At 41.9% G+C, this 26,716-nt stretch overlaps 1 protein-coding gene across 3 annotated transcripts in view; it reads left to right on the forward strand.

Moving 5' to 3' along the window:
- The window catches only part of FHOD3 (formin homology 2 domain containing 3), a 457,851-nt gene that overhangs the window by 330,507 nt on the left and 100,628 nt on the right, over positions 1 to 26,716 (forward strand). The window contains exons 11-14 of one of the 3 annotated variants that reach the window (XM_058557016.1): positions 4,863 to 4,958; positions 7,720 to 8,064; positions 8,474 to 8,548; positions 13,584 to 13,697. The exons of the other annotated variants lie outside the window; for them this stretch is intronic. Of the exons in view, the coding sequence (XP_058412999.1) occupies positions 4,863 to 4,958; positions 7,720 to 8,064; positions 8,474 to 8,548; positions 13,584 to 13,697 (630 nt within the window). The remainder of the gene's footprint in view (positions 1 to 4,862; positions 4,959 to 7,719; positions 8,065 to 8,473; positions 8,549 to 13,583; positions 13,698 to 26,716) is intronic. 3 annotated transcript variants of the gene reach the window in all.

A 26,716-nucleotide genomic window follows, 5' to 3' on the forward strand; every position in this document is an offset into this window, starting at 1 on the left:
AACATAGAGAGTCCTGTGTCCTATGAGAGGGTGTTTCCGTCTCTACCTGTTTGGGTTGTAGGGCAAGGCCAGTGCTTTGACTGTAGGGCATCCTGGAAGTGGGCCCTCCCAGTGAGTCATTGTGCAGCCTGCCCTTGGTCCTGCTCTACCAATCACGATAGCAAAGCTACAACACACACAAGTCGTGTGAAGATTTATTGAAGCATCAGAAAATGTTGAGCCCAAAGAGGTGACAGCTTGGCATGTAGGTCAGAATAGCTGTCTTCAAACATCTGTGGGACAGCTACGTGAAAGAGAGAGGGATCAAAAAGACAGAGCTTACACAGGTGGAAGTTATAAAAGGGAAAGTGTTACTCTCTGTCAGTGGTGTAGAATGCTTTGCAGAGTACTGTGCCCTCTTCCTAAGGGAATCAGACAGAGTTCTGAGTGTCCATTGGTGGGGGATGTTAGAGATTTCCTAAGAGGGCCCAATAGACAGTGATGATGATGATGATGATGATAGCTAATAGCTAAAACAAACTAATTTGTTCACTATATGCCACGCCTTTTCAAAGTGCTTTGACATATTAACTCCACCCTCCTAGGAGGTAGGTACTGTTATTATCCCATATAGAGATGAGGAAAGTGGGGCCCAAGGTCACACGGCTACTAAGTGGTGGAGCTGTAGTGCAACCCAGGCAGCCTGGCTTCAAGCATCTCCAACTCCAACAGACTTTGCTTCTAAATGATTTTACCAACTGGGGGAGCAAGTGAAATCAAGTGATTTTGGAGCGAGGGGCTCAGTTTTTTGTTTTAAAGAGGGGAGGCCTCTTGGTTGGTAGGGTAGAGGGCATTCTGGGTAGAGCAGCAGTAATAATATTTGCAGATTCCTCATCAAGCTGAGGGAAGGTGGCCTCAGGCTGAAGGTTGAGGGCACAGTTTTTAACCTGGCTGCTGTTGGGCTGCATGGAAGATAAAAAGGACTAAGGCTGGTAAAGGGTGATGTGTGAGGACAAGCTGTACCAGGCTCAGAAGAACAGATGAGGTGTTCTTGTTTGTGGCTTGTGGCATTACAGGAGGAATGCTGCCCTCCCCGTTCCACTGGCCTCCTTGTTTCTGACAGATATACCCCTCAATTCAGGTATGGGGCATATAACCATGGGTTTTGCCAATGCTGCTTTCTTCCTTTTCTGCCACATCTAATCAGTCACCAAGTTCAGCCAAATATGCGTTAGTTTTTTTCAGATCTGTCTTCTTCCTTAGTTCCAAGCTGTCACTCTCTCTGCCCTACCTAACTCTTTGAGGCCTTCATAACTTTGATTCCAAAACCTGACAAGCACATTATAAGAAAGGAGAATTACAGATCAATCTCTTTCCGGAAGATATATGTAAAAAATTCTTAATAAAATATTAACAAATAGAATCCAGCTGTATATAAAAAGGATAATACAACAAAGTAGGCTTTATTCCTGGTATGCAAGGTTGGTTTAACATTTTAAAAAAGCAGTCTTTGTAATTCATTACATTAACAGAAGAAGAGAAAAATCATATGATTTTCTTGATAAATGGGAAAAAGAAGCATTTGACAGAATTCAACACTCATTTATGATAAAAATTCTTAGCAAACAAGGAGACTTCTTTAATCTGATGAAGAATATCTGCAAAAAAATATTCTATGGGAAACCTCATACTTTCCCTTGATATGTGGAAAAATATAAGAATGCTTACTGTCATCACTTCGATTCAACATCATATCAGAGTTCCTAGCCAATGTAGTAAGGCAAGAAAAAGAAAAGCATGAGAATTGGAAAGGAATAAATATATCATTACTTACGGATGATATGTTTGTCTACATAAGAAATCTAAGAGAATCTATATAAAAAGTATTCAATTAATAAATTTGGAAAAGTTGCTGGATACAATGTAAATTTACAAAAAATCAATTTTATTTCTATATACTAGCAACAAATAAATAGAAAATAAAGTTTAGAAATTGATAATATGTACAGTTGCATCAAAATTTGTACCTAGGAATAAAATTAACAAAAGATATGTAAGACCTCTACTGAAAATTTCAAACAAGAGAAATTAAAGAAGATTGTAATAAGGTTAGATCTAAATTAAAGGATATACCATGGCCATGGTTTGGAAGACTCAATATGTAAAGATGTCAGTTCTCCAAATTTGTGTATAAATTCTATACAATCCCAATCAGTAGTCCAGCAAGATTTTTGTGGAAATTGACAAGCTGATTCAAAACTCTTGTGGAAATTCAAAGGGCCATGGACTTAACACTATGCAATGTCAAGATCTATCATAAAATGATAGTAATTAGGATAGCAAGATATTCATGCAAAGATAGAAAAATTGACCAATGGTGAGAAAAAAGTCCAGAAATCCCAGATATATACCTGATTTATGATAAAGATAAAGAGGGGAAAAGATAACCTTTTTACTAAATGGTTCTGAGCCAATTCTATATCCATATGGGGAAAAATGTATCTAACCCCTATCTCAGATGACACACAAGAAACAGTTCTGGATAGATTGCAAATCTAAATGTGAAAGGTAATAAGCTTTTAGAAGAATACATAAAAGAATACCTTTAAGACCTTGGTGGAGGCAAAAATTTTTAAAACAGGACATAAAAGGCAGTAACCATCAAAGAAAAAAGATAAATTGGAGCTCATTAAGAGTAAGAACTTCTGTTTATTTAGAGATACCATGAAGTGAATGTAAAGGCAATCCACTGAGAGGGAAAAGATATTTGTAAGACATAAGTATGACAAAGGACTTGTATCCAAATTACATAAAGAATTTCCACAGGTCAAAAAGAAAAATACAACCTGCTTTAAAACAATGGGCAAAGTACTTAGACACTTCAAGAAGGGGTATCTAAATGGACATTAAAAGTATGACAATATGCTCAACTTCATTAGTCATCAGGGAAAGCAAACTAAAATCACAATGAGACATTACCACACACAGATTAGATAGCTAAAATGAAATAGACAAAAAGTACTACATCTTGGCAAGGATATGGAACAACCAACATGCTCATATACTCCTTATGGGAATGTAAATTTGTCCAATCATTTTAAAAAACCTTTAACAGTTTCTAATAAAGATGGATCCAAGCATATGTTATGATCCAGAAACCCCTCTCTAGATATCTATACTGCACAGTATTATATACATATGTTCACTAAATACATGTACTACAATGTTCATAACAGCTCTGTTCAAAATAACCTCAAACTGAAAAGTACCTGATTGTCATCAACAGTAGAATGGATAACTGAATTGTGGTATATTCATATAAGGGAGAACTATACAGCAATGAGAATGCATGATCTTCAAGTAACATAACAATGTGGATGAATCACACTAATGTTGAGCAAATGAAGCTGGACGCAGTAAGATTCCTCTTAGAGAAGAAAAACAGGCAAAGCTAACCTTGGCTATATGAAGTGAGATAGGGAAGGGTAGCAATTGGATGGGAGTGCTAGTTATATGGATGTATTTTGTGAAACTTCAGTGATTTGTGTACTTTTCTATATGTATGTCATACTTCAGTGAAAAGAAAAAACACAACTGAAGGATAGTGGGGCAAAAGAGTTAAAGATGTTGACAAAGTGATGCCTGCAGTGAGGAATGGTGGATTCATGAGAATTAAAGGCAAGAATGAGCAGGTGGACATTTAGAAAGTAGAGAATGGACACTGAGATTGCAGAAGAGTTATGGTGGGAAGAGTGGAATGAGAGATTTGACTGAAAGGGAGCTTATGGTCAGGGGGTAGGAAGATTGGATGTCAGATTTCAAGGTGGGCTGGTTCTATATGATGGTGAGGTGCAGTGTATGAGGGGCTGAAGTGAAAGAGAGAAGGTCGTTGGAGTTGAGGAAGGCCAGGGATTGAGAATCCCAACAGGGCCTTGGGTAGGTGTCCCACGTGGACAGTGACATAAGTCAGACATCGACAGTTGGAGGCCAAAGGAGGGTAATGATTTGGTTATCAAAGTCTAGTCTGTACCCATTTAGCTGCAGGGGCAAACTCCAGCTTAAACTACCTTAAGCAAAAATGAGAATTTATTATCTTCCATTAGCAAAAGACCAGGATGGAGCTTCAGAAGTGCTAGATCCAGGTGTTAAAATTGTCATAGGGCTGCTTTCCTTTCTCTCTCTCTTTCCCTTTCTCTCTTTAACTCTGCTTTTCTTGGGTTGGCTTCACTCACAGGCAGCTTTCCTCCACCAGAAGCTATAGGCATCTCCAGACTTAGGGTGTCCTTACAGCTAATTATCCCTGAAGGCACCAGGAGAAAACCCAGGGGTGACATAGATTGACTCTACCGGACCATGTGTCCACCCTTGAAAGGGTGGATCAGACCCCTTGAACCACATTCACTGAGAATGAGGGAGTGACATGCAAAAACTATATGTCCACCATGGAGGTTAGTGCCAAATTGGCCCGACCCTCAGTGGTTTCTAACCAAGAGAAGTGCAGTGAAGAGGTGAGGACTCTGCCTGCTGCAGGAGCTGGGCATCACCAGGAGCACTCACTGCATGATTCTGTGTGGAGCAGGAAAACCGCGTCGGAGGCCTGCCCGAGGCCAGAAGCTGCTCTGAGTTGTGTGCGAGGGTGTAGAGCAGTGGCATACAGCCGCTTGACAAAGAAATTTGTCCTGTGCTGGGTTATTGCATCTCCACCTCACATTTCAATTTCCCCATCTCAAAACTGTCTTCCTGTCTTCTAACGGATTGCGTGTGTTCTCTTCGTTTCAGCCAGCTGGAGTTTTTTTGCTTCATCTTTCTGTTTGTCTGTAATGCTTATCTCCGTTTTCCATCTTGTCTCTGTGTGCATTTCTCTTTTCCTGGCCTCGTCTCAGGGATGAGGAGGAGGAGGAGGAAGAAGAGCAGCCAGTCACGGAGCCCAATTCAGAGGAAGAGGGAGAGGACGATGCCCCCTTGCAGAGCAAGGACAGGTACCGAGGGCTGGACCCTCCCAGGCTCCCACTAAAAGCCCAAGCTTCTTCATAATGGATAGTTTGCAGCCACCTGTCAGTAGTCTCCTCCTTTCCTCACTAGCTTCCAGTCACAAACCTTCACTGACCCTGTACACAGAGCCACAGAGTGACTAGTTTTGTAGCAATAACTGAGCACATTTTCATTAGAGAACTGTATTTTTTACTCAAATTCTGCCTTCCTAACCATGCTTTATGGAAGACTCACCCAGCTGGTTTTCTCCCCACTGTCTCCTCACTCATTGGGTTCTTTGGCTCAGTCAGATTGACAGTAACCAAAAAGATGTTTATCTCTGCTTAGAAAATTTTAACGTTTTCAGCTCTGTATTAAGAATAATTTCGTGTGTCCCCTTCTTCCTACTAATTTACCAGTACAATATCAGCTAAAATGTGTGGATAACTACTGTGTTAATGATGCGTTTGTTATCCAAATGGATAGGAACACTTTTCACCCCATATAGTATAGAAAAATTCCCCAGTATTTATTTTCATGTCCAGAAAAACTAACATAGTTCTACAGCCCTTTGGGGAGTTTCCTGTCTTCTACTCACTTCTCCAAGGGACATTCTTGCCTTCAGGCAATGTTAACAGACACAGGCACCTTGTGGGTATTTAAAAATTTTATAGATATTTTCCCAAAATGATGTCCGTATAAAAAATAAAAATTGATCGTGGGTAATTTCATTTTATGATATTCTAAAACTGAATGGTTTCCTTCACTTAATTGATTACACTGCCAAGGGATGATTTTACTGTTGGTTTTTCCACAAATAAGCAAAATCAAAAGGATCTTGGATGAATTACGGTAAAATCTTTGTCTCACTAACTTCAAAGTCAGTGTGATTCTTTGCTGCTGTGGCCTCATTTACCAGGCCACCAGTGCACATAAAAGTTCTCAGATAGGCTCATTTGACACGCTGAGACACCCACGATTCCCAGGGGTCATGGAATTCTCTCTGAAGTGACAAACTAATGATTGTTTCCCTCGTTTGGAGATGTCTGGGAAGAAGCCAGCAGGGTGTGTAGAGAGGAAAGGAATGACCTGCTGACAGAGAGTGAGCCACACATTTCAGAATGAGAGGAGGAGGAAGGTCAGCGTTAACCAGAGCCCCTTGCCCATGCTGAGTGCCGTGCTTGGTGGTAGTGACTTTTAGTTAGGGATGCTCTGGGAAGGGAGGAGGTAGAGTTGATAGTCCCACTTTAGGTTGAAAATTAGCCACAGGAAATTATGTAGACCTTCAGTAAATACACTGGTCTTACATGTGTGCGTACTGTGCCACCCACACAAACTCTTCAACCCTCAGTGGCTCATACCGTTCAGCACCTATGCACCAGATGAAAGATTCTGGCTGGAAAGGGCAGCCTTCAAAGTCATCCCTATGATGTCATGCCATCTTTACATAGGATTGTTATTTACACAGGTAGATGGTTGTCTATCCTACCCTCTGGAGTATCTTTGACTACATGACTGATGCTGGAGGGCATCCTTGATCAGAGACTACAGTTAGGCTTTTCAGTTTTAGGAAATAAAGGTGTGTGTGGTAAACATCAGGGCTTGATCTTGACAGTACCTAAGGCATTCATTAACATTGATCTGGAAGTTCTTTGTTCCCTGGCGTAAACCTGTTAGACTTAAATGTGGTGGGAAAAATTCCTCTTACTTCTGTGGGGTTGGTGCCTTCCACTGGTCCCCCTTCCTGCTGGCTGCTTCTTTCTGTGCCCACCCTGTGTACCCACCACGTGTACTCACTCTGTGTGCATACCCCCTGTGCTGAGCACTGCAGCGTGGTCTCATCCCGTCCTCCCATCAGGCCAGGGAGACCAGTATGTCCCTGCCCTTATGTGCAGATGGCGCTCTGAATTTGAAGTAGGAAAGGAAACAGCTCACATCAATTTCCAAATGGGCATGCTGGAAGTCAAGTTCTCTGGGAAAGAGACTGTGGTTTTGAAAAATGCAGAGTTTAACATAGGTTCTCAAGTTTTGAAGGTGTGCATCAAGGTATCTAAGAGGTCTGAATCCAGTCCTCTGAAGGTGGAAAGTTTTTTATTACTGTGACTGTGGCAGAATTAGGCCTGCCTGCAGGAGTCTGGATATCTAGGGCTTAGTGATAGAGGAGGCCCTGAGGAAAGTGTGAAATGGGCAAAATTTATCTTTATTATGCTGGCCTCTCCTTTCTGGCTCCTTGCATCCCTTGCTGGCATCTCTTCTCCTTTTGCCTTATCCATACTTGCTTTCAAGAAAGGATCTGAAAGCAGTAACTAAAGTATAGGGCTTGTGGGATACCTCTTCCTCAAAGCTGGGCTTTTCAGGAGGAGGACAGATCCTCTGTTTACCAAGACAAAGGAATGAAGTTCAAATTGTGGAAATTCCAATGCCATTACAACCAGAGGGGATGAACTTGGGGGGCTGCGGGACAGGTGCAGAAAAGCCTTGGGGCTCCATTAAATCCTTCACACAGGCCCCTGTATGCCCAGAGGCCAGGTGGATCTTAGTCCCAGATGGTTAAGCCCAAGGTGCCAGGATTACTGGGCAAACCAAAACTTCCAGCAATGGGCTTTTATGCTGCAATTCAAGAAACAGCTGGATTCTGAAGTAAGTGGTCATAACAGTAGTGGGTTTTTTATGTCTTTTTCTCTTTCCTAACCTTTGCTCCCTCTCTCCTGGATCTCTTTTCTTCCCCGTCCTTCCACTGTCTTCCGCTTCTCCCTGCTGGCCCAGTAGCGAGGCCAACCCTGCCTCAGAGCAGAACCCGGCAGGAAAGGATGCTGCTCCAGAGAGTTCAGCCCTCCCGGCTGCCTCCAGTGCCGCCTCGCAGGGAAAGCGGCTTCCGGCCAGCGCTGCAGTGGGGAGCCCCTTGCACAGCGGGGGGCCTGCCCTGCTGCCACCCCCGGCCCCCGCCTCTGCCTCTCGGCCCTCCTCCACCGCACCTGGCCCCCCGAAGGCATCACCGACCATAGAAAAGCTGCCCTATGTGCCCCACAGCCCCTTCCACCTCTTCTCCTATGACTTTGAGGATTCGCCTTTATCCACCAAGGAAAAGGAAGCCGAGTCCCAGAAGGAAAGCAGGTAGATCCGGCCCCCGTGGAGGCCTGTGTGAGGTTAACCCGGGGAGGGTGACAGCGTGTTAACCGCACCGTCTGGCTTGTCTTCTGCTGTGTTTGCGTGGATTCCGGTCAGAGTCGAGAGCAGTTGTGGTGGAAACTAACTCCCTCACCGCTAACTAGTTACCAGTATTTAGGCAAGATGTAGAAGACAATTGCTATCTGTTTGAATTAAGGAGCTCTTTTGTTATAATACAATTACTAAAAATGGATTTTTAAATGTAAGACTTTTAAAAATATGCATGGTCTGTCAAAATCTATCCATCTCTCACCCGTCTGCTGGCACCGGGTCTTTTTTGACCTGCAGAATGCATCGAAGTGCTTTGCCATCTTTCCATGCAACATTTTGAGTGGGGTTTTCCTTCCTTTAACAGTTCCCCTGATTCTCTCCATTCAAGCACATATTCCGCCTCTGAGCCTTACAACTTCCGGTCTTTCTCTTCTAATAGGTGGGTATCTTTCCTTTATTTTCTTTCTCTTTGCTATAGCTCTCTGTTTTTACTCTAATGTATGCATTTTTCTTTCAAAGATTGCTCCTAACTTCTAAGAGATGGGAAACAATTGCAGTCTGAATCACTTCATGGGCACTGATCTAGTTACATTGAGTATGAACACTTCAATAATTCTTACACAACGTGTAGAGGGAGGCAGAGGGAGGGAGGTGTGCAGATCAAAACTGCACAGGGAATTTTGAGCAGGTGCTTGTCAGCTTGCCCGTGTGCCTGCCCTTCCCTGTTGCCTGGATTAGGAACTCTCTGCGGAGTGGGGAATGGCGAACAGAGGGTTTGAATATTTTAAACAATCAGTTGTCCAAAATCAATAATTGATAATGCTGATGGTGACTCCCATATTAGAATAATAATAATAATTGCTAACATTTATTGAATACTTATTAAGAGCCAGGTCCTGTACTTTCCATGAAATTAGTGCTTTTAAATATGACTTAAGCCTTAAGAGATAGGTGCTATTACTAGCCCTTATTTACAATGAGGAAACTGAGGCACAGAGAGGCTAGGTAAGTGGAGAGTGATTTCCACCCCAGGTAGCCTGCTCCAGAGTCTGGTCCTCACCTATACGTGTACGGCTGCCTCTCTTTTAGGCAGTCTGTCACTTTCTTTCCGTGTGGGGGCTTGTATACACAGTCACTCCTAATATCAGCCACTATCCCTGGCCACCCCCTGACGGGGCTCTTCAGGCAAATCCTTGTCAGTAAGGTGCTGTTGCCAGAGTCTATGTTTAGGGGACCCTCAGCCTGGGTGCCTGACAAGAAGTTACACCTTGTTTTTTTTGTTTGATTTTTTATTGAGGTAACATTGATTTATAACATTATATAAATTTCAGGTATACATCATTATATTTGGGTTTCTGTGTAGACTATATCATGTTCACCACCCAAAGACTAATTATACTTTGTTTTGAATGAAGTCTCCTAGGACCAGACCTGGAGGGCCGCTCTTTGACACCACAAAAATGGCCAATCACTGTGGGTGTCAGTCAGATCTGCCATCTAAGAAATAGAAGAATTAATCTACAACTCTGGTCATCAACCTTTTTTGCTTACATACAACCTAAAAGAATTTTGAAACTCCCCTCAAAGTTTTAAGTAGCCTATCTAAAGTTTTTTATCTTAAGTATAAATAGTTGTAAAGGACATAATTTGTCTATTGTGTATGTGCTTTAAATTGACTTTTATCAAAACCTTGGGGGGGCCCGGCCCAGTCGTGTAGTGGTTAAGCTCCTGCACTCTGCTTCGTCCACCTGCACTCTTGCAGGATCTGATCCCAGGCACAGACCTACACACTGCTCATCAAGCCATGCTGAGGCAGCATCCCACATACAAAATAGAGGAAGACTGGCACAGGTTTTAGCTCAGGGACAATCTCGTTCAAGCACAAAGAGGAAGGTTGGCAACAGATGTTAGCTCAGTGCCAATCTTTCTCACCAAAAAAAAACCTTGGGGCTTTGGATTTAACTGATTAAATTATGGACAACGCCTACATTAGCCTAATTGGCAAAGCTAGTCCTTAGTCAAATGAGACAATTTCTGTTAGGAAAAGTCTGATTTCATGTCTCAGTTCAAGTAAGCTAATATGCGTCCCTGTAACAACCATCTCACTTCTGGGGTCTGGTTCACCAGGAGATGGGCAGGTAGAGATAATGCATGAGGCCTGGCTCTGAGTTTGTCTCTAGATACATAAAGCACCGCCTTCTCCTTGCTCACTGTTTCTTAAGGCATTCCCTCAGGAGTGATGCTTTCTCATATTATTCCTTCACCTGGCACCCTGGGGGTTTTACAGCTCAAAGCAGTGCACCACACTGGTTCAGCCTGGGTGAGAGTGTTCCTTTTTTTCCTAAAGGTGGAAGACAGTTGTGCAAGGGGAGGCAGGAAAGGAGAATTCAGAAACCCTAGGAGGCACCACAGGCAGACCCATTTTAAGAAAGAGCAGATATGGAACTTGAGGATCTGGAAATTCATTTCTTCCTGTTTCCAGAATGGCTTTGTATACCTCTAGGAGAATGTGAATTCCAGTTTGAACATGTCCAAACTACAAGTTCTCTACTAGTCTCTTCTGGGTCTAAACTTCTGAAATTGCTGTGATTTCACACAATTTTTATGGAACATGTTCAACATGGCTCTTATGCCCTCCAAGAACAGTATCTATGTGTAGGATAAGAGCTGTACATTTGATAGCAATAAAAATATCTTGGCCAACTCATCTTCCCCAGCAGGGTGGTGTTAGCCCATCATGGTGATCCAGGACTTTCTGGTGATGGTTTCACAGCCCCTGATGGGGCTTTCCTGGGACCCAGGTCCCTCCCGCTTGGTCTCCAAGCTTTGCTACTACTGACAGTCCTGGGGGATGGGAGCAGTAGAAGCATATAAGTTGCCAAAATGAATATACATGTAAATTGAGAAGAGCAGCTGCATGCTCGTGAATAAGGATTGACTTAGATTTAACTGAGAAAAGTTTACAATTTTTTAATCATTTAACAGGAATTTGAGTAGTTTATAAATATTATTTGTTCCTATTAATTTTCTGATGTTCACTCACTGTGGTTTGCATGGGTCTGTATGGCCACAGATTTGACTAATCAGTGGATGAGTGCAATTGAATGGGTTACAATAAAGACCAATCAGTTAGTCATTAAAAAGAATTTTAAAAAAATCTGGACAGTGAATTGTATGATCCAGTTAGTTTGGCTGAAATTGAGAAGCAAAGCTGGACAGACCGTGGGGTATTTGAATTAATTGCTCAGCCACTAGAAAAACCAAGGGAGGGAAAAACGCATTATGCTTGTTTTGTTTCCATAACGTCATTTAAACATAATTTTAGGCAAGTAATCCTGTTAAAACATTCTACAGGATGTCCACTTTTGGTCGAAGGGGATTGTTTTAGATACTTGCGTAGAATGACAAGCTGGGTGTCCAGGCAGCTGGGTGACACAGGGCTGACGCCTGAGCACAGGGGCCTCGTCTCCCTGAGGACTCCTCGGTCCTGGTGGCAGCCTCCTTCCCCTCCCACAGCACAGCGCTTGCTGCCTGTTTTCTCTTCCTCCTTCGTTTCTGAGTTTTTTCTCCCTTCTCTGCTTCTTCCTTTCTTTGTATGTTGTTCTCAGTGTTTGCTTTTCTGCCTTCTCTGTGGCCTATGGTTTGGGGGCCCCCTTTTTAAATTTTATTTTTTTTATTAAGGTATAATTGATATAACATATTAGTTTCAAGTGTATAGCATAATGATTCGATATTTATATAATTGGGAAGCCTCTTGAAAAATCAAACCAACACTCACTTGGAGAAGCAATTAACCTGTTGGACATGTAGTGTTGGAGAAAAGAGAAAATGAATGCCCAGAAACCATGAAAGTGGTAAGTTAACAGAGGAGGACGATGGGGTAACATTGTGTGATCTGAGTCCCCATCTGCCTGGCGCAGTGCCTGGTACTGAGTACAGACTTGACATGTGATGCCAAATAAACAAATAAGAGCAACAGCTAAGCAGACCAGGCTTAGCAACACAGGATAGATTTGGGGTAATATAAATATTCTATTTACCATTAGAATAATGGTAAATTACATTAGAATAATGTAATTTATTAAGGAAAACTGAAATTTCATCTCTGTATTCCAGTTTTTAAAAGAGATGGCCTCTTTTTTATACCTTTTTTCTACACATAGTTTTTGACATTTCAGAATATTTTTATACAGTTGCGATCAAACTTGTATAATATTATATCCCGATGTTTTCATTCAGTCTATATATATAAACATTTTCCATGTTATCACTTACAAAATTGGCAGTCATTTTTAATGGTTGCATTATGTTCTATTGATGAATATTATCATCATACTTTCTTAGCCATTCTCTCATTGTTACTTGGTTAGGTAGTTTCCAGTTTTTCACCATGATCTCAATAATGCTCCAGTGACATTTTCAGTATATAAAAAACCATAAGGTTATGTTAACAAAAGTGGACTTACTCTTTCAAAGGATAACCACATGTTGAGGTCCAATTGCTTCCCAGAACAGTTAGTACTGGTTTCTGTTGGTGGGAGTTTGGACTGAATTCACTGTGTGCACTTACATAATAGTGACCCTTGGGGTCCCACACACCCAAATACAGTGTCTTCACCAGTTTAGGGGAAGGAGTTGACACTGCCTCGTGGCTGAGTAGGTTGAGAGGCAAAGGTCTGTGGATCTCGTTATTTGTGACTAATCATCGATGTCTGCCCCCAAGCAAGGGCTTCAAATGGTAATTTGTTTTCTGGGAAGGCACTGAGTGATGATAGCTAAATATAGACTACTAAAGGACATCTATTCTGAAAAACAATCCTGAAACTTGTCAGAAATGATGAGGAAATGATAAAAGCTCATTTAAACCTAGTGGCTGTAATTTTAGTTCTGGGGAAATATTGGATGAAAACATGGATTCACGTGCCTCTAAGCAGCAGGCCAGTCCAGAAGGCCTGGGGACAGTTTCTTCTTGGTCACTGGGCACACGATAAGATTACATTTAATGAATGAAATTGATTTGGAAATACTTAAAGCAGAATTTTTAATAGGATATTTCTTTAGGCAATCATCTGGCATTTTCTATAGATCTTTGGTGGATTTAATACTAATTGTACCACCATGAGAGGCAAGAAAGATCTTTGGGATTCAAATGAAAATAGCTGGATTCTTATTTATGTTAGCAAATCATTTTAATGTGCATTTAAAAGGAAAGGAAATGTGAGGAATTCTTTTAAAAATCGTTTGTCATAAATCCTGCTGCTGAGCAGTTTTGGACTTTGGGAAACTTCTCTAATGAGAAATAATCAAAACTAAGCAGTTATTAAATCTCTTTAAGTTAGAATAATAACTGAAAGTGTTAGCATTTCCAGACCTGTTTTTCTTGCAAAAACAAAGATAGTTTGCTAAATGTTTTTATTTATTGACTTGTACTCATTTCTCCATCTTCCCCTGACTTAAACCTCCACACTCTTTAGATACAGCAGTTTTGGCAACAATTGTTATCACTCCTCAAGACCTTCGTCTGGCTCCAGTGTGCCCACCACCCCCATATCATCTCTTTCATCCCCACAAGAGGCCAGGCTGGAAAGGTGGGTTTTATAAGAAGGATGCTGATGGCTTCACTGTCTTCAAGTGAAGGGAATCAGTTTGATTAAGAGTGCCTAAAGGAAAAGTATAAATAAAAAGTATAATCTGATAATTATATAATATATATATATAATATATAATTCTTTTACAGAATATAGTCTGAAGGCAAGAATATTTTCTCCCTCACACTGTTTTCTAAGTAAATATTTTATTAGAGGTGATATTTTATTCTACTATTGTCTCTTCTCCCTATGTACTTTCCATAGAAAGTATAAAAATTGGTTCTAAAATATTTAAATGTGAGTTTTTGGATTCACCCCTTAAACGCTGCTCTAGATTTTGTATAAGATCTACAAATTGTCTTATACACATCAACATTCACCTTTGAATGATTAATTCTCTCTAAATCAGGAGGTAGTGGGCCCATTCAGGTATTGTGTAATTAATCCAGGACCTACCAGAAGAGAAAAGAATTGTATCGGTCCGTGGAAGGAATTTAACTTGGCAAGAGTATTAGACCACCAGAAATTAACTGATTATTACTCCTAGAAGCGAATGATTGCACAGGAATGTGTTTACAAGGGAAAGGTAAGACTTGTAATTTTAGAACAATTAAGAACAGTCACCCTTATATGGCAAGAGCGCTGAGTTAGAGAAGACTGGCTGGGGTTCCAACTCACTCACTGGGAAGTTATTTAATCCCTGAGGGTAAATTTGCCAATTATGCCAACCCTTACCTTAAAGCATGGTTTTGATGAGCAACTTAAAAGGCACACATGAAAGTGCTGTGTGACCCCCACCGTGTGGGTCCAGTGGGAAGTGACGATGTATGAGGATGGGATATAACTTCCAGCAGCTCGTGTGATTGATCAGAAATCTAGACATGAGCAATTCACAGAGATCATTTGCCTCAAATCCTAAATTTAAAATAAATTCAACCCATATTCCACATTCCGATCCTCTTCTATGTATTCTGAAGTGCGTTTTGCTGAGTGCAGCTGGTGATTGGAGGTTTGGTTGGGATGTACAGCAGGCAAGACCTTACAGCCCCAGGAAGAGGGCTGTCCAAGGGGTTTACCTAGCCACACATCACCACTGATTTCTAAGATGGCACATAAGCCCTGCAGTGTCAAACTCTCAGATTCCACAGCCCCCTGTGGCCCTGGGCGGGGCATATTCGGGCTCAGTTAGATCTTGGTAATAAGGTAACAAGTTGACTACCCTGAAGACACCCTCTGTCCTTTACCCTAGGTCACCTTGGGATCAGCTGAGGTCACCTGTGGTCTCAGAGAGGTCACCAAGAAAGAGGATTCTTGTCTTTTAGGATGCAAGATTTGGGGCCAAAGTGAGCAATATTAATCTGACTGATACTACATCTCATGTCTCACACCTGCTACGCTGCCAGCTCCTTGGGAGCAGGAACCGGGCTCCATTCATTGCTGTTTCCCCCGTGGTACCTGGGGCCTGGCCATGCCAGAGCTGCAGTAAATGCTGGTTGAAGGATGGAGTGAATTATCCACTCATTGGTTAGGGAACCTTTTGGAGGTCCCTGAAGTTGAGAAGTTATAAGGACAGGAGGGCCACAGGTTTCTGAAGCCCTGGGCTTTGGGGGAAGTTACTCCCAGGTCCTAAGTAGAAAGCCCCAGCCTCTGCCCACTTCCCGACCCCTGGAAACCGAGGTCCAGGTTTAAGCTGGAAGGTCCAGGAGCACAGGCTCCTGCACAGGAAGAACTGCTCTCTCTGACTCCTTCCCTGCTCAGTCTGGCTGAGTGTGTCTCCTAGGGTTGGGGAGGGGGATTAAATGGGGAAGAGTGGGGCTGGATCCCAAAGCACCTTGAATGCACTGGGGGGAGGCTGGTTTTGAAGCACCTGGTGATATGCTCTAATTTATCATCAGTGCAGAATGAGATAGTGGGGCAAGGCTGCAGGGACGGGGGCCACCAGAAGCTGCCTCTCAGTCCAAGAGAGATGACCATGCCCAAGAAGTGCAGTGACCATGGGGCTTGAAAGGAGGAGCAGGTTTGGGCAGACTTGGCTGCTGCCAGGAAGGTGGGAGCAGGTGAAGTGGAGCCAGTGAGGGTTCAGGCTTGCACTAGTGTGTGGATGTTAGAAACAAGGAACTGAGACAGAAGATACTGGAAGAAAAGCACATCGAAGGTGAAATGTTCAGCCTGGGGCATACAAGGTATGAGGAATCTGTATGATACCCAGGGAGATGTTGAGGGGCCTTGGGGAGGTGTGGACTAGGGAGTCAGCTTGAGTTGGGCAGTGGGATGAAATCCTTTGGAGGGAGCCTGCGCACTAAGACCTGATCGCTGAGGAATAGCAATGCCAGAGGCTTTCCTCTTCTAAGCTGCCTGTTCTCTCTTACAGTGCACTTCTGCCACGGGAGACGCATTACCTTTGTCATCTACTGTGTCCACTAGCGAATAAAGTAGCTCCAAAAAGTTTATTTCTTCCTTTACATTTGCATGGGTTTTTTTCAACTATCACTGTCTGTGGCTTTGAGACACCATGTGATGAATCATTTGAAACATGAAATGTGCAGTTTCATCATTAAGACCAGGAAACCGCCAGGCCTGACTGCAGCACCACTTCTTACTCTCACCTTGCTAGCTTCTGTTTGTGACTGTAAAAAAAGAAAAGAAAGGCCTCCAACTCCAACTCATATTTGTATACTATTGTCCGAAGATATCACGTCAGTTGTATTGACGATAATATATATTTTTATACACTTTAATTTTTTCTCTTTCATTTTTGACAACTGAATTCTTTAGATGTCACCCACAGTCTATTTTCACATTTACAAAAATTTTCTGCCCTCTTAAGATATATCATTGTTTTGACTGAGGTCTATACTCAGCAGACTTTGTAAGATTTATTGTTGAGATGTTTTATAGACCCATAATTATTGAAACCAAAAAGAAAAACTCTTTTCTCAGGAAAGACATTGAACTATTAGGACCAGTAGTTGCATTTTTGCGATGAGAACCCACGTCTTCTGTCAACATACCCCGTGCAATACTGGGGGCCTCTAAAACTCTGTTCCCTTGATTTGGAAACAAGACCCACTTCTCTGAAGTCCTAGGAAAATCAGGCCAATGAAAACAGCCCTTCAGGCAGGTCAGCCCACTTTGGAAATACAACTGGGCATCATTGTGACCTTTGAGCTTTCCATGTTTTTCCCAAACACATTAGTGTGTTGGATGTTAATAAAATTTGGAATGATAAATTGACCTAGAAAAGAAGAACTGAAGAAACAATATACAAAATTAAGTCAAGGCAAGGGTATTAAAATGAATCCACCTCCACATCTCCTATTACAGCTTTGTTTATAGGGCTCTCCTTTAGAAACAGAGAGTGTAGCATGAACTTTCATGAAATTGGAACTTGTGTTGTCCCAAAACAAAACAAAATCAGAAAACCAGAACTATTTGCAAAGACCCTCAGGGATGGGATACAAGATGCAACTGTTTAATGAAAACAGGCTTTTAAAATACTTCAATTTTGAAAATATACTTTTTGAGTGAAAAAGTTCTAAATATTTTCTTTTTAAAAGAAAACAAAATTACAGGAATATTTGAACCATTCATGTTCATGTATTCAAATGAAACAAATAAACAAGCAAACAGCAATCACACCAGAGCAAATTTGCGGCTCTGGGAAGTTGGGAAGGGCATCGCATTCTCTTTCCATCCCTGCAGTGACATCTCCATCTTGTGGGCCTTCTCAGAAATGGCAGCTGGAGGCCTGTTTGGTGTTGTGACAGCAGTTACTGAGTGACCGTGAAGGAACAGTTCAGTCCAGTGCCTGGGGCTGAGGGTGCCTTGAAGCAGACAGTCTTTGTGCTGGGGCTAGAGAGAGCGCTGGTAATGAGGCCCTTCCTGCACTGTGAGAGGGGGGCACGTGAGCAGGTACAAATGCTGATGCTCAGTGGGAGTATGCTGGAGGAACCTCAGGCTCAGATTTTAGGGGGCCAGGGAGGACTTCCCTGTGGACATGTTGAGCTTAAACCTTAAGGATCAGTTATGTGCCTTGAGTATTGATTCTTTTCTCTTTTCTACTTACAATAGTGCTGTTATTTACTATAAATGACAGTCACCTGCCTGTTTTACAGGTTAATGTCACGAGCCCTTAGAAGAGTTTGGAAATTGTCTGCCTTGCGTAGTTGTCCGAGCGGAGTTTTTCCTACTTCCTGGAAGACCGTAACCCAGATATAAGTAATGACACCTCCTTTGGGAGTGATAATGGATAATAAGGGATGAATAAAGGATGCAACTTGAAATTTTATTTTATTAATTTTTATATGGGCTTTATACATGAACACAGTATAACATTTAAAAGTATGAGGGTGAATATTGAAAGTGAAGCTCCCTCCTACCCAGTTATCGTCCCCAGAAGCAACCACTCCTAGCAATTTCTTATATATACTTCCAGAGATATTTTATGTTGATATGAGCATAGTCATGTTTAATATATCTTTACACAAATAGTCACACGCTACATAAACTATTCTGCATCCTGATTTTTCACTTAAAAATATATCTTGGTGCTTTGCACAGCAGTACTTGTAGCTGTTGTGTTCTTTTTAATGGCTACATCATGCTTTCTTCTCTGGATGCTACTTCATGTACTCATTCCCATATTGGTGGGCTCCCACCTCTTGCTGTTATAAATCATGCTGCAGTGTAATTCTTGTCCCTGTGTCATTTGGTGCTGTGAGTGATCATCTGTAGGAGAAATTCCTAGAAATGGATTTAGTAAGTCAAAATGTTTGCACATTTTAAATTTTGATTGATTTTTGCCAAATTGCTCTTCATAAAGATTGTACCAGTTTTGATTCTCAACCACAGTGTATGAGAGAGTTTGTTTTCCCATATCCCTGCCAAAAGGTCATTCAACTTTTCAACCACTGCTCACCTGGTAGTGAAGAGTTGTATATCATTAAAGTTTAAATTTGCATTTCTCTTATTATGAATGTGATTGAGCATGTTTTCATATGTCCAGGAGTCTTCAATATTTCCTTTTCTGTGAATTTTTGCTTCATGGTCATTGACTTGTCTTTTTTTTATTGAAGTATAGACGTTCTTTATAAGCTGTGATAAGAGTGGCAGTTATTCTCCTCAGTCATTGGTCTTTTTATATCATTTACGGTGTTTTTACTGTGCAGAAAATTTTAAATTTTATGAGTTAAATTTATTAATCTTTTCTATCTTCTGGGTTTTGTGTTCCTCATGAGGAAAGCCTTTTCTTCCATGGTTTCTTCTAGTATTTCTACAATTTTCACATTGAAATATTTTCTCTATCTGGAAGCTATTTCAACATATGCTGTGGGGCAGAGAGCCAACTTAAATTTTTTTCATTTGTTTGGATACCATTTATTGAATAATCCATCATTTCCCTACCAATTTGTCATAAACCAACAGGAATATGGATTCGTTTATGTATCTCTGTGTTCAAACTGTTCCCTTAGGAGCATCTCTCATCTCTTCCTGCTGCCCACCATCTCTGATCAACCATTCTAGGCTGTTAGGGGCTCTCCTTCCTCTCAGCTCTTGTCTTTACCATTCAGTTAGTAATCTTTGGAATATGACTTTATCATGTGCTACCTTGAAACGGTCCTGTTATTTTATCATCTGCTATTGTGGAGTTTTGTATGGTTTGTACGATTGACAGTGCTGGAATAAAGAGCCTGGGAATATTTGGGGAGGCTGGGGCCAAGCAGCCAGGCCTAGGAGACTGGGAGCCTGCCGTGCTGAGCAGTGGCTTCTCTTCTCAGGTTAAGCTTCCCCTTGTGGGATCTCAGTTCCTGTGACCCTTGAATACCTGTCACCACCATTGGTGTGGTAACTCCTCCCTCAGAATGAAGGTCTCTGTTTCCATGCATTTCCTACCTATTTTCAGTTACTTTAGCTCTTGTAGTTCTTACTTGCTTGACAGGCCTGTTGACCATTGCCCTGGGTGTAACTTGCTGGTACTTGGCTCTTCCTCATTCTAATTTCCTCCTCCATGGGGACTGTGTTCCATATGAGTCTGAGTGCTTGTGTCTTCCCATTCTAGTCTGCTTTGGCTTTTATCGTTTCTTGCCCTGATATCAATAGTATCAACATGTGCCTTGAGGTTCTACTTGTCTGGTATTTGAATCATGCTTTTTCCAGATTTGTGATTGTGTGCTTTTCTGGATCTCAAATACTTGCTAGCTGTGTTCCATCCCTTGATCTACATAGTACTTTTAAAAAATTGTGTTGGTGGAGTCAAGAGCCCCACTGGCCAATGGGACTCTAATTAAACATTTTTTTAATTTTAAATTTAAATCGGTCAAAGTAGATTTAAAAAAGAAACCAAACATCACTGAGAAAATCCTGAATAGCATGTAAAATGGGATAAAAGGCATTGCCTTTCTATGTGATCACAATTAATGGCACCCGCTCCACAACTGCCAACAGGAAATAAAAGCTACCAATGTGGACTGATTCCCTACTGTTCAAACAAAGAAGTGTGTGCTCCTGGTACTGTGCAGCAAGGAGACTTCCTACTTGCCTGCTGCTAGTTCCTGATAGCAATCTTGTTACAAACAACGAGTTCCTGTAAGGCAACATGTGGTCCTGATTAATTGATTGTGTTACATCCGAAGTGCGTGAGAGGAGAAACATCAGTCCCATTGTAGGAATGAGTTTACAGTAGGGTCTGGCTCCCTGATGGCAGCTTCATGCATCGACAGTGGGCATTAGGAGACCTGGGCTCTGTGTCAGCCCTCTGCCCTGCGGGGGAACTCTGGGTCCTCAATGGACGCTAGAGATTCTTTCTGTCATATGTGTTTTGGATCTGACTCCTTCTCACCATTCCTTCTACCACAGATTTAGTTTGAGATCTGTGTCATGCCTGGACTGTATATTGCAACGATATATGTCTTCCATCCTTTCTGAAATACAGACCTGAGCAGATAACTTCTCCTGCTTAGAGACCTTGAATGACTCCCACTGCCTATCAGTGAAGCCCAACCTGATTAACAGCACCTGTAGGATCCCTCATGTTTGGGTCTTGTGTGCACGTTCCAGCTTCATCACCCATCACTGTCCCCCTTCGTTACTGTACCTTTACCCCACGGGAATGCCACATGCACATACCGGGCTCTCTGGAGGCCCCTTCTTTCCTGTTTGCTCTGTCCTTTGGCTAGCCTCCCTCCATTCTTCATGCAGTCGATTGCTTCTCATCCTCTAAGAACCAGGTAGGTGACATCTGTCCTATAAAACTCCTCTGACTTCCTCAGGCAGAATGAATCATGACATCTCCATGGGTTCATACCCCTCTATTTCAGCTCTCAGCCCTTTGAATCATTACGTGTTTATGCATTTTTTCCTAAAATGGGGTTCACAACCCTACAGTTGCTGGTAATGAACATGGGTCCCACAAAGCCACAGGATGAAGATGTTAACCTTCCTGGACTGGCCATTTTATTAAAAGCTTCGGGGAAAATCATTGAGACAAGCAGGACTGGAGAATCCATGTTCATATGAATTGTAAAGATAAGGTTTTTTGTTTTTGCAGAGAGGCACTTTGTGCTGTCCCATGTTCCTAGTCTTCTGCCTTTTGGGCTTCTGCACTGTTGGGTGGCAGCCGTTTTGTGTATGTCTCCCACATGAGATTCCCCGGCCTCCTGCTCACCACCCTGCCCCTGTACCTCTTTGTCAAATAACCAGGCAAACAAACACATGAGCAATTTTAACCTCTCTGAATACTGTTTTCTTCCTTTGCAAAGTGGGATTAGAATAAATTTTTTAAAATTAGACAACTCTCTCTCCTTTGTTTACATAAAGGGTATACATAGCAACTTTGAGAGATATGTATTGTAATTCCATTTGGAAGTGAGAACATTGCATGTAACATTTAGAGTTAGGTGAGATCTGTCACAAGGAAGTGCAAATATCACTCATCAAAAATGTGCAGCTACACCCTGCACCCGCAGAGCTGTAGACATTACAGTTAATCCGTGCTGTAAACTCAGCCCGTGCCATCACCCCTGTTCGTGAACCCTCTCCTAGGGGGACAGCCCCTGATGGCCAGCTTTCCAATTGTCATGGGCTTCAGTGGTTTAGCACTGGCATTGTACAAAGGTTACAGTGCAAAAAGGGGTAGGAATGGGGGCAGATTTCCCCTTCAGAAAATGTACTCCCGGGTCCCTGATATTTGTTCCATTATCCCTTTCCCCACTCCTCCCCACAAAGCACAGCCATGAGTGAATAAGCTTTGCTATTATAATGGAAGACACAGAGTTTCTGGGTTGATTTTGGAAAGAGTGTGTGTGTGTGTGTGTGTGTGTGTACAGACACACACATATATAGATGGAAATATAGGTATATAGGTAGGTATCTAGATAGATAGAAACCTCCTCTTACCCTTTTTCACTCCTTTAATCTTTCTACAATGCCAGTGCAAAACCATTGTAGCCACAGTGATAACTGGAAACCTGGCCATTGGGGGCTGTACACACACACACACACACACACACATACACATACATACTATATATTCATGTATTTCGTTCAGTAGATGTCTGTTGAGTCCTCACAATGTGCCAACCCTGTGCTTGGCATGGGAATCCAACACTGATCGATCAGACCCTGTCCCTGACTTCATCAGGCTTACACTTGAGTGGCAGAAACAGAAGATAAGCAAACCATCAGCAAATATAGTTTCCATTGTAGTAAATATTGTGAAGAAAATGAACCTTCATAGAAGAGCTAGAGAGAGGCCATGAAGGTGGGGAGCCTAGCACAGGTGCTCCATTCTCGTGAGAGACACTTCTGGTAGGAGGTCTGGGAAACTGAGTCACTGATGGAAGACAAACTGCACTTTGTCCCTAGGTTTGCCCAGTGGGAGGGTGGGAGGCAGTGGGGAGGGAAGGTGAAAGAGGAGATAAGAAAATAGTGTGAGCCCACATCTTTCTTCAAAACCTGATCCTGAGATCTGGAAGGGCTGGAACACTGTGTTTGGAAGACATTTGGTGTTTAGAGAAGAGGTAAGCTTACAAAGGAGGGGTAAGTTGGCCTGAAGTGGAGAGGAAGAGAGAAGATGGGAAGGATGGGCCTTGGTCCAGGCCAGCAAGGCCTGGAAACTCTGGGACACAGGACATGCTGGTGGCAATCAGTGCTTTTGGAAGCTGCCAGAAGAATGATCTAATTATGAAGCCAAATGTGGGTGGACCTGGAGCTGTGACAGGAGAGGACTGACCTCCTTCTGGAGGACTCACTTGGTTTTGGACAGGAGGGTGGAAAGTAAGAGGGAATGGGCAAGAACTGCTGTATGCCCAGGGTCTGGGCCTGCAGAAGGGGCCAGGGTTCAGGCTGAAGCGTGACGCCAGCCAGGCCGGGAGGAACAGCTTCATGCTCTAAGCGTGAGCCAGTACAGTAATGTGAGACTGCCTGTGGGACCAGTCTCCTCGGCAGCTGTGTGAGCCCTGCTGTTCCCTCCCGTGGCCGGGATGTTCATATCTGCACTGAAACAATGTGTGACAGGCTAGAGAAGAGAAAGCAAAAGGAAGCCTTAAATCCATGTCCCATCTTTGATGGCAGGTGTCTCCAGGATTGTAGCAGTGATGATGGAGAAAAGTTGCCTGTTTTTGGGGACTGCCTCTGGTGCTTGCTCATTTCATCATGAGATCTGGGATATGGCCTTTGAACATGTGAAGGAAGGTTCTGATATTTCCTTATTTCAAAGCAAGCATATGCCTTTTACAGCTAGGCGTAAACCAGAGTTACCTCTTCTCCTGTGATCATTAGATCAGGTGACCCCAATTTCATAGCCAGGTTGTGACAACACCCTCACTGTTCTGCATCACTGAATTGCCATTTTATTATTATTTTTGACCTCTAAGCCTTCATAATGAATGATCTACTTGTGAATTAAGTGATCATTCCAAATATCAGATAATTAGTGAATTTAGTTTGGCTTTTGTTAATATTTAACCAGAGATGATTATTTATTTTTTTAAATAAAAAATGTTGAAGATTTGCTTCTTTCACGAATAAGATTTTACTTAACTCAAACTTACCAGAGGAGCATATATTTTTAAACAGCTTTTGAGTTATAATTGATGTACAAAAAATTGCACATAAGTTTTGACATATACCAGTGAAACCAGTGTCACAATTAAGATAATGCACATATCCATCACCCCCACTCATTTTCTCAATGCCCTTTTGTGATTATTGCTACCCCTCCTCATTCCCAAGCAACTACTGGTCTTGGTCATTATTGATTAGTTTGCATTTTTAAGAATTTTATATAAATGTAACCATACAGTATGTACTCTTGGGAAGGGGTTGGCTTCTTTCAATTAGCATAATTGTTTTGAGATGCATCCATTTTGTGGTGTGTTTCAATATTTAATTCCTTGTTACTACTGAGTAGTACTCCATCGTATGAATATATCACAGTTTATTTGTTTACCTGGTGATGGACATTTGTGTTGTTTCCAATTTGGCTATGAACATTTGTATACCAGTCTTTGTATGGAAATGTGCTTTCATTTCTCTCGGATAAATACCTAAAAATGAAATGGCCGAGTCATATGGTAGGTGCATGTTTAGCTTTTTAAGAAGTTGCCAAACTGTCTTCCAAAATGGTTGTACACCAGAGTAATGCCAGCCTCAAAAAATGAGATGAAATGTCCTCTTTCTTCAACTTTCTACAAGACATTGGTCAACACTGGGGCTCTGGCCTAATGGGCCTATTGAAAAGCCCAGCGCTGCTGCATCCTAAATGTAATTTCTCTGTGCCTCGGTTTCCTCATCTATAAAGGGGATAATAATAGAACTTACTAAAGAGATTGTAGGGATTAAAAGAGCCATTTCATGTAAAATAATTGGCACACCATATTGTCTCCATAAATGTTAACTGTTATTACCAACCATATTTCAGTGAACTAGAGTTCCTGTTCCAAACATCCTAGCGAGGGAGGCTTTAACCAGATGGGATTTCTGGGGCAGAGCCTGGTATGGCCAAGATTAAGTATTGCAATTCCTCTCACTCAGAGTATATCATCCGCTCCCTTACAAACTCTCTGGCTTCTTGCCACTGCATTCCTATGTGGCTTCACTTGGTTGCAGCTGCTTTGGGTGTAACTTAGATGATTTCAGCTTTCCAGGTGCATTCCGGGGTGGCATGCAGTTCCAACGACTGACCCAGCTGGTAGCCATGATGGGAAGGTTCAGAACAAACTCCCAGCCGGCTCTAGCCTCTCAGGTTGGGAATTGCCAGTGTGGTATTCCAGACCTAGCCTTGGGACTGCAGTGCAAGCCTTCCCCCATCTACAGAGTTTAGACTCACAACACACAGTGATCTCTGTTGAGTGCCTCCCATGGCCCAGATGCTGTTCTAAGCAAATTCATACATGCGCTCTCATTCAGACCTTATGGTACTTCATGAATTGGAAATATTATTATCTCCATTTCACAAACAAGTGAACTGAGGCTCAGAAAGGTTAAATGACTGGCTACACTCCGATTTTCTCAGTCCAAGCCCTATGCTCCTTCCCTTTCACCACAGCTGGTTCTCAGAGCAGCCAAGATTAAACATTGCAACTACTTCCAATCACTCTAGGTGTTTTCCTGGAAAACTTAATATGAAAGGAAAATCTGTTAAAGATGCCTTTATAAGGAGAAGAATTTACCATGCTAGCTTGAATTTTGGTGTTTCGTTTTTTTTGAACGATGATTTGGGATATCCCCCTTTGTATGGGTTGAATGCATTCCAGTGTTGGTAGCATAGGTTGAGCCCATCTCAGGAAACAGGATGTGTAGGACCAAGGTTTATACTCTCACATGTTGGGCTTGTTTAGGTAGCAGGAGACCTGGGGAAATTTAGCTTATTAATGTTATATTTATAATCCTCTGTTTCTAGTATGACAAAAGTGGCTTATATGCATCTGGGACGGATAAGCTCATGGGATGGGGGGGCTTTAATTCTCCCTTCCCGCTACAAGGATCTGTATTAGGTTACTCAAGAGAATGGATCTTGAGTGGCTCAAGGTATTTTGTTTCATTTCAGGAAAAGAGGAGCCATTCTTCATTGCTTTGAGTTAGCTCACATTTCAGTTCTGAAAGAACTGAAATTATTAAGGAAAGAGCCTCCATGTGTTCTTATTGCTGTCTGCCGGTGTACTCACTGTTGTATTCTGGCCTCAGAGCCAATATGAGATCTGCTCTTGCAAGGTCCAAGTGGGCAGGAGAGTGGTCTGCATTTCTCTTCCTTGTAGGCACCCAGGAAGGAATGACGCATCCACTTGACTACATTGGACACTTTTAACTTTCTCAAGTTCTCGTACTATCCTAATATTAAACAAGCTCTAATATTCTCATTTTAAACAGAGAAATGATGTTAATATATGATATAGAGAAGTTTCACTGTGACGTCATTAGTATAGCCACTAATGACCCAGTATTAAGTTGTTATGTATTCAATTTTTCCTTAAATAAGCTAGAATAGTTAGAAGAACAAACTAAAGTCAGAAGTGACTTTAGGCAGGAAGGGCAAGGTCCATGTTTTGCTCCTCACCCAAGAGCAAAGACCAGCAAGTTCATTCCTCTGTCTTCCCTCTGAAAAGAGAACTCAGAAGGTAAAGCTGCTGGAGCTTAAGGAGACAACCATGTAGGGCAGGCTGGGAAGCTGGGCTGGAGTCAAATTCCCCATGTAAGGGAAAAACGGTCCCTAAAACAATTCTCCTTTGTAAAGTACCTTACTTTTTGTTTTCTTTTTAAATTCTGGAACTGGACATAACTTTTGATGTCCAGCTAGCTCAGGGATTCAAAGATATTTGATATTAAATCAAATATTTTATCAAATATCAAATGATATCAAATATCAAAAGATATTTGATATTAAATATGAGTTATTTATTATTAACCAGAGATGGATTTTTGATTCTTAAAGAGAAATAGAATGACTTTAAAAAATATATCCCAGGCTTACAGAAAATTTTAGATAATTACAGAAAATTATAGAGCAATAAAGAACATTATAT

This window comes from Diceros bicornis, chromosome 16 (genome assembly GCF_020826845.1).
Source record: "Diceros bicornis minor isolate mBicDic1 chromosome 16, mDicBic1.mat.cur, whole genome shotgun sequence".
Classification (NCBI taxonomy): Eukaryota; Metazoa; Chordata; class Mammalia; order Perissodactyla; family Rhinocerotidae; genus Diceros; species Diceros bicornis.